General features: G+C 40.7%; 1 protein-coding gene across 4 annotated transcripts in view; it reads right to left on the bottom strand.

The window, feature by feature from the left end:
- NOSTRIN (nitric oxide synthase trafficking) overlaps positions 1 to 19,843 on the bottom strand; it is a 56,683-nt gene that overhangs the window by 5,942 nt on the left and 30,898 nt on the right. For 3 of the 4 annotated variants that reach the window (XM_081260472.1, XM_081260474.1, XM_081260475.1), the window contains 5 exons: positions 14,516 to 14,641; positions 6,566 to 6,664; positions 6,338 to 6,463; positions 2,491 to 2,599; positions 1,498 to 1,586 (listed from right to left, as the gene is read on the bottom strand). In XM_081260472.1, the coding sequence (XP_081116598.1) occupies positions 1,498 to 1,586; positions 2,491 to 2,599; positions 6,338 to 6,463; positions 6,566 to 6,664; positions 14,516 to 14,641 (549 nt within the window). The remainder of the gene's footprint in view (positions 1 to 1,497; positions 1,587 to 2,490; positions 2,600 to 6,337; positions 6,464 to 6,565; positions 6,665 to 14,515; positions 14,642 to 19,843) is intronic. The other variant, XM_081260473.1, reaches the window with a different exon arrangement.

Here is a 19,843-nt window from a genome sequence, read left to right as displayed (position 1 = left end):
TCAATTAACCCACGTCCACTTCTGATCACTTGAATCACAGCAAAAACACACATCTTGCACACCTAGGTCATCTGTATCTGTTCAACTTTATTCCTATATAAAATGTTGAGGTCTTTTTCAAGATGCCCTATTAATATGGGTTCCTCCAAAGTGGTCAAAATGTTCACCCTTCCTATGAATATCTGTGGTGCTGCTGGAGTCCAAGCTCTCCGCCAAAAGGTCAGTGGGACCATCCTGCAGCTCTGCTCCACCATCTCCTACCGCCAGCCTACCCCCCAAAGAACCTCGCCTCTAACGTTGCTCCTTGTTTCCTCAGAGGCTTTGCCCCTCACCCAGACTGCCCTCTTCCTTCCGTCTGACCACACCTTCCTTTTCTCTTGTTATTCTCTAGGGGCCTGATGCCAGTGGATGGATGAATGGAAAGCAGCATCTTAGAAAAATTACAGATGCTCCTCACTTATGATGAGGCTATGTCCCAAGAAACTCGTGTGAGACGAAAATACTTCGAGCCAAAAATGCATTTTGGTGGCACACACCTGTAGTCCTAGCATCTCAGGACGTTGAGGCAGGAAAATTGCGAGATCAAAACCAGCCTGAGCAAAAGTGAGGTGCTAGCAACTCAGTGAGACCCGGTCTCTAAATAAAATGATAAAATACAAATAGGGCTGGGGATGTGGCTCAGTGGTCGAGTGCCCCTGAGTTCAATCCCCAGTATGCAAACCCCCAAAATGCATTTTATACACTTAACCTCCCGAACATCCTCACTTATCCTAGCCTATCTTAAATATACTCAGAACTCTTACATCAGCCTACAGCTGGGCAAAATCATTGAACACAAAGCCTGTGTTATAATAAAATGATGAGTATCTCATGTAATTTATGGAATACTGGGTTGAAAGTGAGCCACAGAATGGGTGTGTGGACACACTTACCTACCACTATAAAGTAAAAAAATCACTAAGACAAATCTGGGGACCATCTGCACTAAATTTTGAGCTCCGCTGAGCACTATGCTAGTACTTACTAAATAATATTCCATCCTCACAAAACTCTTTGAGGTAAGTTCCAATGTCTTTATTTCACAGATGGAAAAACCAAAGTTGTCCCAGGTTTCTGTAAGCTGCAGAGCTAAATCCAAACACAAGGCCTTCGTGAATGCAAACCCTGTATTTTAGGAGAATTTTCTTAACTGGATTAAAGTGCACATCATTTTATTAGATAATGGATCTATTTTGGAGAATTCTATTTAGGATACTAATATATATATATATATATAAAATATTTTTTTTAACCAGTGTCCTTCTTTTAGAAGATACCAAAGCAAACATTTTTAAGTAGGTGGATTTTTCCAGATCCCTTCCACTACCTATAAAGGGACTGGCCCAATAAGCTTGACTATAATGTTCTGTCCCAAGAAAGGAAAGGCACACATGGGCTGGAAAACAAGTATTTTAAAAATAACCCCTTCATCACTAGATGCACTGTGCAAATATTTACCTCATCCATTAACGCAGCTGTGTCTTTCTGGCTCTTTGCATTCGAGAAGGAGGAGCTGCTGGAGTACACAGTAAGCATTCGCTCCAGGCCTGAGAATGAAACAATGTTCTTGGTCACTTTTGGTCACCATTCATCCTGTTTGGTGGGACACAGCTGGGAGCCGGTCCCCCTCAAAGGGGTTCTGAACCTAGAAATAGTATTTCCTCACTGGCTGGGGCAGTTCCTGTTATAGTTGTTATTAGTGAATGACAAATGAATTGTTCATTTACCTTCATTTAATGAAATTTGATAATTACGGGTGCTTTAAATATCTTGATTGTTAGTTTACAAGATGAGATTTTGAATTCCTTTTCGTAGGCCCATTCCAGTAATTTCTAACATTTACATAATGTTAGGCTCTTCCACAGTATTCTGTTTACATCACTAAACATTTTCTGTCTTGGATTTCCTATCTGCATTACATTGCAATGAGTTATTGAGATCCGTGTAAAACAAGCTGGACATATTAGAATTGCAAGTATGCAGCTGTTTTCACCATCTGCATTGCATTAGAACTGCTTCTCTTTCTAACATTCCTAATTGCTAAGGACAAGGTTGAATTTGAATGATTTTTCACCTTATTTCGAAAGTTGTAAAAAGAAAGAAACAGAGCAAAAATTCTGCATGGCAGGTTTAACATATTTTTTAAATCGCACAAATTGTCTCTCATTCCAGCCAATTTCCAAAACACAGTAAAATGCTATATTTCTAGAAGTGATAGTATAGTACTTATATAGCTCTCCTAAATAGGCCAGAATGTTATTTTACACTTTTTGCTTTCTCTTGTCTTTTTTTAACTTTTTCTATATTCATACGACTTAGGTTTGATGTGTGGTTCTTCAAATGAGATGACCTCTGGCCCAGTCAGCAAAAGCAGATTAATCCTAACTTGGAATAAAAACTCTGGGTATGATATTTTTCCTTACTGGACCATTTGAAGAGATAATCACAGACCTTCCCTGTCTCTGGCGGCTTTTTCAATGTCTTTCTGCAGTCTCAACAATTTCGGTTTTATTAAAGACTTTCGTCTCTCTTTATCCATTGCATTGTTAGGATCTTCTTCCTTCAGGGAAAGAAAAAAGATGTTCAACAACCTAAGGGGAAAAAGGTAAGAGTTCCTACTCCTAGTTTTTAATGAAACTTTCACTGGCTCCATTTAATTTTAACTTTGCAGAAGAAAAAAGGGAAAAAGAAAATCAGGATAATCTTTAGTTTGCACACATTGTTCTACTTGTTCTAGACCTGATTAATAAGAAAACATCTTGTATTTACAGCTTGTAAGTACACAGCTGAGCTTTTTCTGTAGCAGAACAAGTTATTCTTGGAGGAGGAGACTTACTTTACTTATTTGACTTTCTTGATCAATAAATCTTTTTGTTGGATATTTATTGTTCAAGTTAGAGTCCTTTGATGGTTCAAATATCATGTTTAATCCTCAGGCTAGGATGGCTTCAGGCTAGGATGTGAACTGGGTTCTACACTTGTGAAATTCCATGTTCTGGCCCCAAATGGGTTTATCATCGAATTAGGCCTTGAAGTATGACATTACGAGAACTAGCAATGTGTCACAGACATCCATGAATGGTGCAGGCAGCAAGAGGGGAGACAGTCAAAAACTTCCAGGGGGCTGGAAGACCTGACTGACTAGGACTTTTCAGTAAAGTGAAAGGAGGATAAAGGGCACTCCAGGGACATGCAAAGGACAAAGGGGGGGGGACTCTGTGCAGAATGCTTTAGGAACAAGTAGAACAGTTGCTTGAGCAAAAAACTAGGGGAAGAAAAAGTGCAAGCTAGGCCAGATTTTAGGGCAGAAGCAGAGATTTTTATCACATAGGTTATGAGGGACTACTAATGATTTCTGAGCTTTCACTGGATTATCTCAAGCCTTAAATAAGAAAAAAAATATTAGGATGGTGGGGTGGGGAGGTGACTCAATGTGAGTGGACAGAAACCTGTGGAGAAAGAGGAGGGGAGGAGGCAGGCCTTCTCTGATAAGGAAGGAGAACTAGGATCCTGAGTACCGGTGGAGAGATGAGCTTCGGGTGACTCATAGTGTAGAAAGGAGCTTGAGGATGGGGGGCAAACGGAGTAGCCTTTGTAACAATGTCATAACATGACTGAAATACTTTATTTACATATTATGCATTATAAAAGTTTCTCTATATTCTGTGCTGCATACAATGCTTACAACTACTATATGAGGTTGGTTTTGTCCTCCTCACTTTGACTATGACACAGAGGAAAGGAGGTCCAAGCTGAAACAGAAGCATTCATTCCTAAAACACAACTACTGAACTACTGTGACCCCAGGTTCTCTACCTCGCCTTTACACATCTGCCAAGAGCTGAGACCTGGCTGAGGTCACACTCTCAGGTGAGCTGTGGCTAAGCTGATAGGATACCTAACTCCAACGGTTGCTGGAAGTCCCTCCTTGCTGGAAGAATGCCAATCATAATCTAGCTCCTGTGCCAGTTCAAGACTTTCTTTGTCTGGGAACATCTATTATTTAAGCAGGTATTTTCAGGGCTGAATTTGTTCCAGATTAACTTTAAAAGGGGGGCATGCATATTGATATTGTTTAACTTCCTTAAATGTGTCCTTCTTTGTCAAAGATTTGTTAGAAAGATGATCAGTACTGGAGGAGGCATATAAAACCACAGATACCATCTTTTGAACATGACATTACAGTAGGCTTATAAATATTTTCACATTTTTGAAGTCAGATTGTTCTCCTGCCTTGCTCTGGTCCATGTAAACTTTGGAGCACTAAAAAAAAGTCAGTCTACACTGGGTGCCAAGGAGTATAGACATTCGGGTGCTTTAATGTTAGGATATCAAGAAAATTCTATTCACTCATTTTGAGACAGTCTTTTCTTTTCAACTGAGATATGTGGTTGTGAGTTTTGGTGCATCGAAGCTTCATAGAAAACAAATTTAAAAATTCCATGAACATGAATTAAAGATAAATCATCATGTCTATAGCCTTGCCTTTCAGTAGAACCCTAGGTTAATTCCAAGAAGAATGGCCCTTATTCTATTGACAGGCTAGTTAATCTTCCTCTTGCAATCAAACTCCCTTTCCAACTCCCTCCTTTACCTTCGTGTCTGCTTCAAACAGACATTGCTGTTGCTAACATAATTCACTTTTGCCAAGGTACGAAAAAAGACTCGCTCAAGGAAATAACTGGCTCCTTGTTGCTGTTTGGAGAATGGGGAAGGGGACCTGTCAGCATCCACTGCTCACTCCACCTCTGCCTTTCCCTTCTATCCTCATCTCTTGTTCCCTGAGCAGGGGTCAGGGTTGTTGGCTTCAGCTATGCATTTAATCTAAGAGAAGGATATGACCAGTGGGCTGTCTATAGATTAGAGAGGGATAGAATTCTAAACCGGGCTGGAAAGAAAAAAATAGAAAGGAAAGAAGAAAAAAAATTTTTCCCTCTCAAAAGAAAAAGAAAAGCTCCTAGAACAATACAATTATGACTAACAAGAGGCAAGCAGAGGCCCAAATCTTTGAGGCATGACCTAAGAGGACAAAGAATTAACCAAAAGAGCGGAGACAAGATGCCTGGGCTCTGACTAGAGACAATGATCAGTTTCCAGCAAGAAAGGTCATTCCATAGAGAAATCACCCAAATACCCTCAAAATTTAGTCCAAGTTTTTCAAGGGAAAGGACCATAGGCAATGTTGATAGTGATCCCCACCTTCTAGGATTTGTGCTTTTATGTCGTCTCCTCCCCTTGAATGGAGACCAAGCTTTCTGACTTCCAATACCCCCCACTTCTGAGCTCAGCTCATGGCACACCCCGATTCCTTTGGGGGCACTCTGGCTATGTCTCTCTTGGTCACTCATTCAGGGAGAATCAGGTTGCCATGCAGTGAGATGTGGAGAAACCCACATGGAAAGGAAATGGTGCCTCCTACTACCAGCCAGCGAGGACCAGAGGCTGCCAACAGCCACTTGAGTAAAGTTGAAGATGGGTCCTCTCTCAGTAGAGCCTTGAGATGTCTGTAGTCCTGGTTGGCACCTCCACTGCTGCCTCATGAGGGACTCTGGGGACCCAGCTAACTGAGCATGGGTTCCTGACCCATATAAACTCAGATAATGTTTTAAGTCATTATGTTTGGAGGTAATGTGCTCATAGTGATTTGTCATAGGACAGGCACAATATGATATTCCTAGATCATGAAACACATCTGCCTGGTATTGCTTTTCTAGAAGACTACTTTGATTTCAATGTCCTCCAAAGTTCAAGTGTTGGAAGTTTAACACCCAGTGCAACAGTGTTGAGTGTTGAGAGGTGGGTCCTTAAGATGTGATCAGGCCATCAGGGGACTCCCTTATTATGGGAGTAGTTTTCTTATTAAAGAAAGTTTGGCCCTCTCTTGCTCTTTTACCCATGTGACACCTTTTGCCACATTATGATGCAGCAAGAAGACTCTTCCCACATGTAACCTTGTTATCTGGGACTTCACAGCTCCAAAACCACAAGCCCAGTAAACTTCTATTCTTTATAAATTACTCAGTCTGTGGTATTCTGCAACAGCAGCATAAAACAGATGAAGACAAAGTCTAACTGGAAGATTCTAAAACCCAGCAAGACCTTCTTTCCTTCCAGAGAATACCACTGCCCAGTTTGTAAACCACACATTGTATATATTTTATTTTTGTAGACAATACAAAAAAAAAACATTTTTACTTACCACATTTCATTTATAGCTATTTTCAATTTTTTTGAAATGAGTTTTTCAATGTATAATGAAGCCCCTTCCCCAAGGTAACTTCCTTTTGGTCATACTTACAAAGTAATCGGTCAGTAGGAATTCAGATTTGTTTTCTGTAGATAAATTTGCAGTTTCTTCTATTAGTGCTTGGATATCTTTTTCGACATCAATCTTGTTGATGGCACAGTGAATCTGTGTGTGGCACTGCAGAGCCAAGGAAAGCAGAACAAGGTTGTTGAAGAAATGTTTCCTGCCAATTTTTTTTTTACCCTGCATGCCAAACATGGAGAAACCTTCACTACTCACTGTGGTCAGGGTTTGGCCAAAAAGAGAAATATGCTGGCTGTACTGGTTTAAGTTATTGCATAGAAGTTGAGTTCTTTCCTTCTCCAGGTCCAGGATGCTCTGAAGGGGATGGAAAATGAGGTAAGAGTGATCATTTGATCACTGACACACCTGAGGACAGTCTGAGCATACTGCCACGATTTGCCTTTTTACTACGTCATATCCAAACAGCAATGAAGGGAGGTTTCCAGGAGAGAATATGAGTTGGTGTCTGTCCTATTTTCCTCCTTTAAGATGGCTTTAACTTACAAGCTTTCTGTGGGATCTTTTGCCCCTGAAGGCGTATAGGAAAATGCTATGGGGTAACCCATGTTCACAAGAATGCAGAAAAAGCAAAGAAAGTACTAAAGAAGCACCTCTGATTTCTAGAGGAGAGTAAAGCTCAGTAAAACCCATGTAGAGACACATTTAGACAATAAATACTTTCCAGATCACTCATGGTGGACACAGAGCATTCTGCTAGTCTCTGTAGGTGCAAAGATGACGAGGCACATTCTCTGTTTAAGGAGACTATCTGACAAGAGCAGGATCTGAAAGACTGATCGATTCACAATCTTGGCCCAAAATTAGGCCCTGGGGTCAGAGACTACTGCATGAGGTGGAAGTGTGTGGAATGACAAAAATTCCACAACTGGAGGGTCATGACTTTTGGCTCAGAAGTGTCAACAAGGAAGCAAAGGACATCACTCTTGCCTTATTACCTATTCACATTTTTTAACAAGTTAGCTATCAGACTCTGGCCACTCAAGTTGATGACTGGTGTTTTTTAGAGATGGTGGAGAAGTTCAACAACTAGGTGGAGTATGCTGGAGAGATTTGTGGGTCATGTAGGGGCAGTGAGGCTGCTGGGTACAGGCCCAGAGAAGTCTGAGCCTTGGCGGAGATGGCAAGGAACCAAGACAAAATTCTCCCCATTCTGTTTTTATAAGAACAGAGGATTACATATTCATTCTTTTATCTAGAGAAGGCCAGATTTGCTTTCATAGCTGCTATCCCATCTCCTATACTGACAAAGTACTTGTACTTGGCAAAAACCTTTCATGAGGAAGGCTTTGGGGAAATTAGCAGGTATCCTACTGTTGAGAGGAGATGACTATCTTTCTTGGCCACTGGCTTAGAGGTGGGGCTGGAGAGAGTCCAGAGATCCCTGAATTCCCCATCCTGCCTGGCCCTGCATGCCTGATCCAGTATGGTGCTCTTCTGCATCCTTGCACTGTTACTTCATCTATTGTATTAAGTAATCCAAACTTTTTAAATTCTAATTTATTTTTAAAAATTATAGTAAAATGTATATAACATAAGATGTACCATTTTAACCATTTTTAAGCATCCAGTTCAGTGCCATTATTATGTAACCACCCCCAGCATCCATTTCCAGAACCTTTTTCTTCTCGTAAAACTGAACCTCTGGTGCACACCTGTAATCCCAGCAGCTCTAGAGGATGAGGCAGGAGGATCACAAGTTCAAAGTCAGCCACAGCAATTTAGTGAGGCCCTAAGCAACTTAGTGAGACCCTGTCTCAAAATAAAAAATAAAAATGGGCTAAGGATATGGCTTAGTGGTTAAGTGCCTCTGGGTTTTGGTATCAAAAAAAAAAAAAAAACAAACCCACAAAACAAACAAACAAAAACTGAACCTCTGTACCCATAAAAAATCAACTATTTCCCTTCTTTCCCCAGCCCTGGCAACCATCATTCCATTTTCTGTCTCTATAAATTTGACTCCTGTAGCATCTCAAATAAGAGGAATCATATAATATTTGTCCTTTTGTGTCTAGATTATTTTATAATTTTTTCAGCATGATGTTTTTGAAGTTTGTCCACATTGTGGCATTTTCTTCCTTTTTAAGACCAGATGAAATTCCCATGTAAATCCATGCTATATTTTATTAGTGTAAAGTCATCTTTAGCCCTTCTTTTAAAAGCAAGTGGTAAAAGGCTCAGTCAATAATCATGAACATCTACACCCATCACACAGACATTTAGATCTTGTGCCCAAAGTCCTGACATTTTATCAGAAGCCTAGATCTGTGACCCAGAGGCCACTTTCTCAGCTGTGTCAAAAGCCACACCATCTTTCTAAGTGTAATCTGTTATTGATTTCCTGAGTCTCTCTCCAAAACTGCTGGTCCTTGTCATTTGAATGTGACCATTTGCCTTTCTGTCTCCTGGATAAAGGATTAAAAACACAGCAACTCATCAAATGTACTGCTTCTTCAAAGGTCAGAATTGATGTGCCTCATAACAAATGTGTACAACAAATTCTGCTCCTTTGATTGGATCTCAGGTGGGACAATCTTCAAAGAAGAAGAAAAAAGTCCTTCTGCCATCAAAAAAGATGCAGAAACCCGATGTTTTAGTTTAGCACTATGCGCAAAGGACTAGGGAAAAAAAATAAAGTCAGGTCTTAGAGCACCCTGTGTCCCTGATGGCAGTGGTTTCTTTAATAAATGCTGAACCACTGGCATCAGTCAGAGGCTAGAATAACTGGTGTTCTTTGGCAGAGATGGTAATGTTTAACAGATTTTAATTACATTTCAAGGAAATCACTAAAGTGATCTATGCTTGCTCATAAAAAGAGGTGGAAATAAATTCTATGTGGAAAGGAGAAATCCATATCTCATTTAATGAATTATTGCTTCCTATTATCTTGTTCTTTTGTATAAAATGGGCAATCCAGAGACATGACACCCAGGAGGACCTCTGGCTGTCCTCTTGTGTTTTCACAGTGGCACATTTGAAGAAAGTGTAGTCAGAGAGTTGTCAAGACACAGTAGATTTAGGGCCTGTCTGCGGCTCAGGCATCATGATAATTCACCCTCTTCAGTCACTCTTTTCAGTTCCTGTCACTACAACAGAGGAGCTTGAGGGGACCATGTTTTCATTTAAATTGCTTTCATAAAACTAATGAAAGAAATATCATTCTCTTTCTAGAGCAAGGACTCTCAAACTTCAGAATGCCTAGAAGTCACTCAGAGAATCACTCAGAGATTCTGATTCCTCTGAGAAGGTGCTCAGGAATCTGAATTTTAACAAATTCCCAGCTGCTTGGAGATATCATAGGGCCACAAAGGGGCACAAAGAAACACCTTTAAAGTCATTCATTATTCTTCCACCCAGGATGACCACTACTGACATTCTAATGGATTTCAGTCTAGGTATGTGTGCATGATTTTATTTTCTAATTTTCTACCAAATTATCCAAATCTGATATCCTAGTTTTTTCACTTAACCTCACACATGAGCAATTTCTTACACCATTCATCTCTGAAGATGATTTAAATTACTTTATAATAGTCTATTGTAGGTATATGATCCCCTTTAATGTTGGTTACTTGGGTTGTTTCCCTCTGTTTACTTTTTTTTTTTTTTTTTTTTTTTTTGAGTTCTGGGATAGAACCCAGGACCTCTCAGAGCTCTACCACTGAGCTACATCCTTCCATCTCCTTTTTTTAAATAGAAATCCTGGTGTTGTTTTCAGCTACTTCCTCAAGACAGATCTGTAGAAAGGAAGTCACCTTTGCCAACAGGGGTCCTAGGAGGAAATTAAGCTCTAATGAAGCCAGAATTTAAAATAGGCAGTCAGTGTAGATAGATAAATCAGGCTAGACTGAAGAAAACAGACGGGTTTGGGTCCCTGAAGGTGCCCGAAAGCGTAGTCTGCACCTTGTGAGATTGAAATGTCAAGGTTCCCCAGAGCCCTTCCTAAACTGTCCCTCCTAAAGAGCTGTTAATGAAGCAACTCCAGAGCTGACAGGGAACTGCTAATTGATTTGCCCTGGCCCCCACCCGCTTCCTGCCCAGATCACTCCACCCTGGCCCCTCCAGCCCACCTGTTTCCCACCTTTTAGCCTTCCCACCTGTCTCTGATCACGTATACAGGATGAGGGGAAATGAACAAGAAAGGGAGAAGAATGCAAAAGAACAAAGAAAACTTTAGATATATCAAAGGGATGGGACTTCCTCATTCCATGGATTCTGCGTTTGGTTTCCCTTCCTTAGGGGAGAAGTCTGTTCTGGAGGTAGGTGAGGTGTGGCTGGAGGAAGTGGTTCCTTGGGGGACATGCCTATGGGGTATATATTTGTATCTGGCAAGTGGAGTCTCTCTCTCTGCTTCCTGATCATCATGTGAGCAGCTTCTCTCTGCCGCATTCTTCTACCTTGGTGTTCTGACTCACTTTGAGCCCCGAGGAATGGAGCTGGTCTTCTATGGACTAAGACCTCTGAAACCCTGAGCCCTCAAATAAACTTTTCCTCCTCTACAGTTGTTCTGGCCAGATCCTTTAGTCACAGCAGCAAAAAAGCTGACAAAAACATCGAGTAAACTTCCTGGAACAGAGTTTAATAAGTGTTCTCTGAAAAAAATTTCCAAAACAAACTCAGAGCAAGAGGTAATAGGATACTTGCTAGGACTCTAAATTGAATTCTTATATTCAACTTTTACAGAAGAATGGTGAGGGAAAGAAGACCAATAAATAAATAAATAAATAAACAGAATTGAGAGGCCCTAATTGTCCCATTTCTATCACTTGCACTTTTAATGAAATTCTCCTTTAATGAATTCAGCCTGTTTTTATATGTTGAATTCTCAAACCATCTTGGGCAGGTTACTTCATCTCTCTAGGAATCTAACATTTTACTCTTGAGTTTGGAAATATACAAAAGATGCAGAAGACATAGAGTAAGGTAGGTGAGTCAATGACGCATTGGTAAAGGTTGAGTGGGCGTAAGTCAAGGAAATGCAAAGTCAAGGCAGCATTATTGGGGTTAGATGGAACAAGGATGACTCGACAGAGGTGGACTCCAGTTGGGTCCGGTGGCTGTGGGCTGGCACTCAGGAGACAGAAGGGAGCTCAAGGGAAGGCGAGTGAGAGGAGCTGTGTCAACCAACGGGAGAGGGAGTGTGATACTGACGGCCTCCAGCACAGCAGCCACAAAAGTCTGGGACACAAGAAGCATGAAAAACGTCCTGCTCTTCCTTAAGGAGATTATGACTTTCAGGAGCTACTCCACCTGATCTGGATTCCAACAAAACAACCATAACAACAAACAAGCTCAAGTTCTTCAACTTCAGCAGACTTTTTGAAAAGTAAATGAATGTATATCATGTCACCATCAGGATGACTTTGTAAGAAGAGAAGATAATTTTCATAATGCTTCAATATAAAAATAAGGATTGCTGAATAGAGGTAAGGGGAGAGTAGGAGAATTTTAATAGGAGTCAAGGAAACCGAGGTAAGGAAGATCTAGTGAGAGCCTTGGATGATGAGGCTAGTACCAGGGATACCTGACACAGTTCAAAGGCCCACTCTACCCGCTGAGAACCATTACTGTGGCTCACTGCAGTGACATGGGTCGAAGCCAAGGGAAGATGGAGATGCTGAGCTTACAGATTTTTTCTCATAGCCCTTGAAGAGTGCCTGGAAGATGGAGTGGGAGATGCAATTTCTCTCCTAACAGAGCTGTCAGAGGAAGCTGACTTTGTGGAAGCTCCAGCTTCACTGGGAAGTCTTGGAATTCTTGGGAGGGAAGAGTCCAGGCTGGAGAGCCAGACTTCAGTAGGTAGTTAGGCTTGAGATGCCTGGCCCTTCCTCATCATCTGCACCTATAGCCTGCTCAGCATAAGCAAGGGCAGCCAGGATCCTGTTTCTTCTCATTTCTTCCCATCTTTGGGCCAAGTTTTTTTTGGGGGGGGCGGGGGGATTGAACTCAGGAGCACTCAACCACTTAGCCACATCCCCAGCCCTATTTTATATTTTATTTAAAGACAGGGTCTCACTGAGTTGCTTAGTGCCTTGCTGTTGCTGAGGCTGGCTTTGAACTTGTGATGCTCTTGTCTCAGCCTCCCGAGCTGCTGGTATTACAGGCATGCACCACCATGCCCGGCTTGGGCCAAGTTTTCATCTCTCCCTCACTTCCTCCTTTCTCCTTTAACTTTACATCTATCTTACACTGAAGGTGGTTGAAATGTGCAAGATTTAAACGCAGCCCATCGGTTTCTGCTAACCTATATCCTTCCCTCTTTCAGTTCTTACTAGGGTAGAAGCATAGTGCAGAGGCCTATGTTGAATCCCCAAACCATCTTGTGCAGGTTACTTCATTTCTCCAGCTTCACTTTCCTCAACTATAAACTGGGAATAAAATTATGGTCCTCACTTGTTGTGATGGCTACAAAATAGGATGCACACAGAAGCACCTAGCAAAACACACACCCATGCTGAGCACCAGACACTTGCCAGTAGGTCACTTCTTCAAACTGCAATTGCTTTAAACATTTAAAAAAAATTTTTAAACACATGGAGGAAATATAAAACAAAAATATTCATGTTCTTATCAGATTGATAATTATTTAATTTGGTCACATTTATGTTGACTTGAAAAATCGAGAGCTAAGCTACTCATATGTAGAGTTTGAAGAGGGTTTCAATCCTGGGCCACCCACAAGCTATGTGGCTATGTGTGGCCATCCTCCATGAGCTCTAGTTGCCTGCCCCACCACACAAAGATTCAGTCAATGTGTATATGTTTACGAACATACCACATATAAACTTAGTATAGTGTGGGTGTGAGTTCAAGAATTTTAAAAAATTTACAGATTGTATAAATGGTATATTTCTTTTCTTCAACATAATGTTTTAGGTTAATTCATATTTAAATATAGTTTTAATTAACTTTTTATTGCTGAGTATTCATCTACTTCCAACTTAGAGCACATTTAAGACTGCTCTATTGGTGGGTAATAAAAATTGTGTACAATCTTATTCTCACCATGTGATTATAGACAATTCTGTAATAAACATACTCATGCATTATTCTTGAGGTACAATGTAAATGTGTCTTCAGGATATATGCCCCAAAGGGGAACCGATGTATTGTGGGTATGTGTACATTTCAATGTTAGTAGAGACCATTAATTACATACACTAAAGTGGTACAAGAATTCTTATCTTCTAACCTCCTTGTTAATACTTGATATTTATACTTCCTAATTTTGTCAAATGATTGAGCATCTCTTCATATGTTTAATGGTGATTTTGATTCCCCATTTTGTGACTTTCTTGTTGATATCTTTTATTTATTTTTGTTGGACAATTTGTCACAATTCATTCTTTTAAAATTTTTTTTTTTAGTTGTTGAGGACCTTTATTTTTATTTATTTATTTACATGCAGGGTTGAGAATCAAATCCAGTGTATCATGCATGCTAGGCAAGTATTCTATCACTGAGCCACAACCCCAGCCCTCACAATTCATTCTTATGTCTCTGTCTGTACCACTAGGGCGCATTTCTTTCCCTTGTTCTGGGGTTTAGAATGAGGGGCACTAATCTACATCCCCAGTCCTTTTTATTTTTTATTTTGAAACAGGGTCTTATTAAATTGCTGAGGCTGATCTTGAACTTGCAATCCTCCTGCCTCAGCCTCTAGAGCCTCTGGTATTACAGGCATGCACCACAATGCCCGGCCCAAAGGTGCATATTTAAAGTGTTAGGATAGTATTTAATTCATTGTTATATATCTCCAGAGTCCCATACAATTTCTAACATACAAGGAAACTCCATAAGTGATCACTGTATGGGTCAGCTCTCATGCCTTAAAACTCAATTCAGAATATCTAATATTGAAGCCTCAAGTTATGTTTTTATTTAACAGAACTTTTTAAAGTTAGCTGAATGCTGTTGTGACCCTTTAGAATTAGGAGCTGAAACTCTGGGTAATAATACTCAATAAATGTTTATTGGTACTTCTATCCATGAAGAAATGGAAACAATGAGAGGCAATGTGGTTTGTCTAAGGTCACATGAGAACCAGAGCTAAGACCGAAATAGGGTTTTTTAACTGTCAGGCTGACCTTCATTTCCAAGGTCACACAAAGCTCCATGGAAGAAGAAAAATGTGAATGAACAACGTACCTTGTAGCAGTTTTCTAGTGTATTTTCCCACTTCAGTCTAGTAGAATAGCCTGCCATGTTTTTTTGGTAGTAATTTTCATCTTCCTTTTCCAGCTTTTCAGTTGATTTTTTCAGTTTATTGAGGAGCTAAAGCAAAACACATTGTCACATATTAATTAACACTAATGAAAGCTCTTTGTAATTCCAAAAAAGAATTACATGTGGCCTAATGATATATTTCAGTTATAAAAAAAAAACTATAAATGACAACACCAAATATATTTTCCCAGAATAAACAGATGGCAGAACCAGAAGGAAACCTAAAAGGTCTTTTCAGTATGAAACCCTCAATTTTACACATGAAGAAATTGAGGCTTTACATATGAAATGATTTGCTTGCATTTATCAAATCAAAGAAAAGGCCAAATGACAGTGCATTTGAAAATCAGCAATGCGGGTCAAGGGTCTCCAATTTACAAGTGCAATCTACCAATAAATCCTATAGTCTCATCTGGTAAATCTTTTAGGTCCTTGAATTTCTTACCAAGACAGGTAGAGACTTGTGGAATTATATAATTTTTAGAATAGAGCTGGCTATCATCCTGTCTGACTATCTTGAAGCCAGCAGTGGACATTGGGAGTCAGACTTCCAGAATTAGAGTTCTGGTTCTGGCTAGGAGAAGTTACTTAGTCTTCATAAGCCACAATTTTCACATTCTCTGATGGGGATGATGATAATTCCTGCTTTGCTGGGCTGCTTTGAGGACTCATGGGCAATGCATTGTAAGGCACACAACACCTAGCAGAGCACTCAAAACACCGGTGACTGCAATTATTACTAATGAAAAGCCTGAGATACAGGCCCCATGTTCACTGCCAGTTAGGGACACCTTGATAGATGGTATCCTCTCACATTGCTTCCCAAAGAGTCCCCTCCTGCCAATATTTGCCATTTTTATTGTTACGTCTTCTGGTACATTGAAGTAACACAGAACTTCCAGAACCATAGTAATTGAATTTGATGATCAAAATGTCCAGACAAGCAATTTCATATCTCTGAGAAATGAGCAAGTTGATTACATGAATGATTTTCAAACTTTAGCATGCCTAGAACATGGCATGCTTGTAAAACGGCAACTTCCAGGGCTCCACATGGAGCAATACGGATGCAGAAGCTGGGACTTGGAAATCAGAATCTTCACTCCCTCCTCATATGATTCTTATGCAAACAGTCCTCAAACCACACTTTAAAGAATAGCAAGAACTTCCCTGATTTTAGCAGTGTAGGAATTTCAAGGACAGAAACAAAGGCTTTAAGAACCACCCTTTTATGTTTAAGGACATTTTGTCTAATGTCACAATAATGAAGAACATCCATCCAAAATGCTGAATATTAATACCACTCACTTTATTATTCCAATTGATATGCTAGCTATTCAGCTGTCCTTCAGCTGTGATGTATGACCTACAAGGACATATCACATTTAGTTTTGTATTTTAAGTGTAATGAACCACATCTATTTGAGAAACATGGCTTGTGAGTTTTAACCTGATAACAATATAGCAAAAGAGCCCAAAGAGTACCAGGGCTGTACTTTGCTAAATCATTGTCCTTAGATTCTTATGGAGAATGCTCAGACACCCTGCAGTGAGAACTAAGTCGCTTTTGATTGTGTGTGTGTGTGTGTGTGTGTGTGTGTGTGTGTGTGTGTTGCTAGGGATTGAACCCAGGGCCTTGTGCATGTGAGGCAAGCACTCTACCAACAGGGTTATATCCCCAGCCCCTAAGTCCTTTTTGAGATGACCACTCACATTCATCACTGCATGATGGCACTCATGACCACAAGTTTCTGCATAGCAAATGTATAGAAAAGAGCCCCAAATGGATGTAAAAAAGAACGTAGACTACTGTTTTTATTTAAGACATGTCCTTTACTAAAATTTGTCAGTATTATTCTTTCCTCTTGGAAAAAACATCTTATTCATTTATTCACCGAACATTTATTGATTGTTTACAATGTGTCATGGGTTCTTTCTCTCTGGGAATAGAAAAGAGAACAACATGGGCTCTTTCTCTAGATCACATGGGCCACTGCCTCCCTGTGTGTTAAGGTCTAGGAACTCCAGTTTGACAGAAGGGCTTAGGTGTCACTGGGGCACCAAGAGAGGTACCTAAACTAGTCTTGGAATTAGGAAACCACTTAAGCTACACACATAGTAGGTGCTGAAAAAAAATTAAAAAGATCCCTATGTGAAGAAACCTAAAATGGAAGTAGAAATTGGTGAGGCAAAAGAGCACAGCACGATACAGGCAAAATTTTTGGTAAGAGTGGAGTACACAATCTGGGAGGGAGAAGAGTGCTTGTGAGCTGATGCTGACAGGTCCCCACAGTCAAGTCAGGGACGGTCTTAAGGGCCACAGAACAGAATGAGGACTCTATTCTGAGGCTACTGGAAAGACTGAAGGCTTTAAAGAAGAGAATGGCATATCATAAATGAGTTTCAGAAAAGTCAACTTGACCTGCCTATCGGGATAGAAAGGAAGAGACAGCACAAAAGGCAAAGAGCACAATCTGCTAGTCAGTGGAATCCCGACTAACAATGATGGTGGGTCAGGAAAGAGCAGTGGCAGGGAGAAACACAGAAGTGAACAAGCTCAAGAATTTGGTGGCTTAGGTGTTAGAATTGGGAGGATATGGCTGGATGGTGATATTCAAACATCTAGAAAACAGGAATACAGAGGATCTTTGGTAGAGACAAATGATGGGTCTGACAGTAGATGTTGAATGTGAGGTGACAGAAGGCAGTTTGCAAACTGGTTTAAGCTGGAGATAAGAAATTTAGGTACTTCAGCATAGATATGGTAGGTGAATCCTTGAAAGTCTATTTGACTGCAGGACCTCAAGGGTACTGCATTGAACACTGGAGACACAATGGAGATTTAAACAGAGTAAGAGAAATCCTCCGAAAAGGCAATATACATAGATTGGGTGGAAAAAGGAAGTGCATAAGGAGCCCAAGACAAAATTTCCAGAGGTAGGAGGAAAACCAAGAATAACATTTTTGCTCAAGGTAAAGGAAGAAAATGTTCCTAGAAGGGGAAAATAAACAATGTTTAATACTTCCAAGAAGTTCGGTAAGGTCAGCACTGGGAAGTACCCGTTGGCTCTCACAACAAGGAAGACTTTGTTTTCTTTCTTTTTTTTTTTTTTTAGGACTTTTGGACATTAGGAACACTCTGAGTGGTGGGTGAAATGGTGGGGAAAGCTGGATTAGGGTGTTAGAAATGACAAAGATGATGAGACGAGGAAGTGGAGACGGAGCACAGACAGTCCTTCAAATAAATCTTACTGTAAAAAAAGGAGAGAGGATAATAGAGGAATAGGAACAGAGTCATGAAAAGGCTTCTGACTCTTCCTGCTGTCCCAGGACAGGAAGTGCAATGGCTGAATGTGTGTCTCCAAATTCACGTTGGAATTTTGAATCCCAAGGTGGTAGCGTTAGGTGAGGGCGTTAGGAGGCAGGGCCTTTGAGAAGTGGTTAGGTCTTGAGGGTGGAGTCCTCATGAGTAAGATTAATGCCCTTAAAAGAGGAACCCCCAAGGTCTCTCTCACCCTCTTTCTGCCCTGTAGAAAGAGGAGGAAACCAAAGGATTGCAGCCAGCAGCCGGGGACAAGGCCCTCTCCAGCACTACCAGGTGCTTGGCGTTCTGACCTTAGATTTCTAATATCCAAAAGTGTGAGGAAATAAATGTTTGTTGTTTAGGACACTAGGTGATGAGGAGGAGTTACAGCAGCCTGGATAGACTGAGGTGCGCGAGGAAGCCTTGGGAGCAATCCCTGGGTGGCACTTCAAGGGATGGGGGAAAACCAGAGGGTGTGTGAAAGGCAGGATGGCAGGAGCTGGGACACAGGAAGAACAGGGCTCTGTACTGGGGATATGCAGATGCTATTTCTGGGGGAGGCAGGTGGCTCTGCAGCCATCTGTTCACTCTTCAAGGTAGAGAGCAGGAGAATCTGCTGTGTGTGGGTGTGAGGATGGAGGCGGGAAGAGAATGGAGGCTTCCATCAGCTTCTGGTGAGAACAGGGACTGTTCAGCAGGAAAACAGCAAGAATTGCTGAGAAGCACAGAGCTACCGCTCAAAGTGGAGATACAGATGCTTCTGTTGAAATGAGAAATGAATGCTGCCTCAGGTGTCCCACTACAGGACGAGAGAACAGCCACCCGATTAAGCAGAGGAGGTGGGATGAGTCTTGTGGTATAAGAACAGGCTAAGGTCATGGTTGCAGGACCTGCTGCTGGAAGGCAGGGGAGGACTGCAGACTTCCACCTCCCAGAGAAGCTGCTAATAAGGAAGGAAGAGGAAATTCAGCATTCAACTGTGCAATCTATTTTTTTTTTTTTTTTTGTATTACTTGACATCAATAAAGAATAGATCCTAATGAGGGCTTGGAATGCCTGGGACAAATCCTGGTGCTGAGCATTTTTGCACACTGTGGGTTAGCCTCCTTGAAAGCCGCCTCATTATTCAACACTTATTATGACTTCAAACTGTGAAGACTGACATGTGAAGAAATAAGAACCTTGTAAAATCTTGCTAACAATGAATTTAAGTTATTTAACTAATAGTCTCTTTGGATGAAATGATAGAGCTACGTGCAGTGACAATTTTCTTTTAAGAATGTTTGGGACTGCGGCAATGCTGCCTGTATTTCCTTAGGGGTATTCTGTCTTCTGAAGAAGGTGCTGAATATTTCAAAGGTTTCTCATCTGGGTCACATACCATGTGAGGTGTGCAAGATGACCTACTGGGAGTGCAGGCAGAAAGTAGTTGCTTTTATTCCTGCACCTCAATATCATTTGTGTTCATTTTGGCCTAAGAACACAATTATCAAGCTCCTATTGAATGCAGGACTAGACATTGGTGCCTACATATGAACAGTTGTGGATTCTGAAGTGGCCTGGAGAAAAAGCAGGAATTCTGCAACATGAGAAGATGCCATGGTCTTTTCAAGGGTCTTTTCTTCACTTCCAGCGTCCTGGGCCAAGGGCCATTGGCATGGGCCTAAATCATGTGGATTTGCAAAATTATTATCCATCTTTGATTGGGTTCACATAAAAATGCACACTTGTCTTTAAAATATTTTTTCTTTTCAAATTTATTTTTATTGGTGCATTATAGTTATATGTTATAGTAGAATTCATTATGCCATTTATGCATGAACATAATATAATTTGATCAATGTCATTCCTTAATATCTTTTAGAAATATTTCTCCCAGGAACCTATAGACTTATGTTGCTACCCAGAAAAACCACAAAAACAGCAGAGCTGATACTTTATTTTCC

Source organism: Spermophilus citellus (assembly GCF_964194105.1).
Source record: "Spermophilus citellus genome assembly, chromosome: 11".
Taxonomy (NCBI): Eukaryota; Metazoa; Chordata; class Mammalia; order Rodentia; family Sciuridae; genus Spermophilus; species Spermophilus citellus.
This window is presented reverse-complemented; position numbering and strand designations above follow the sequence as displayed.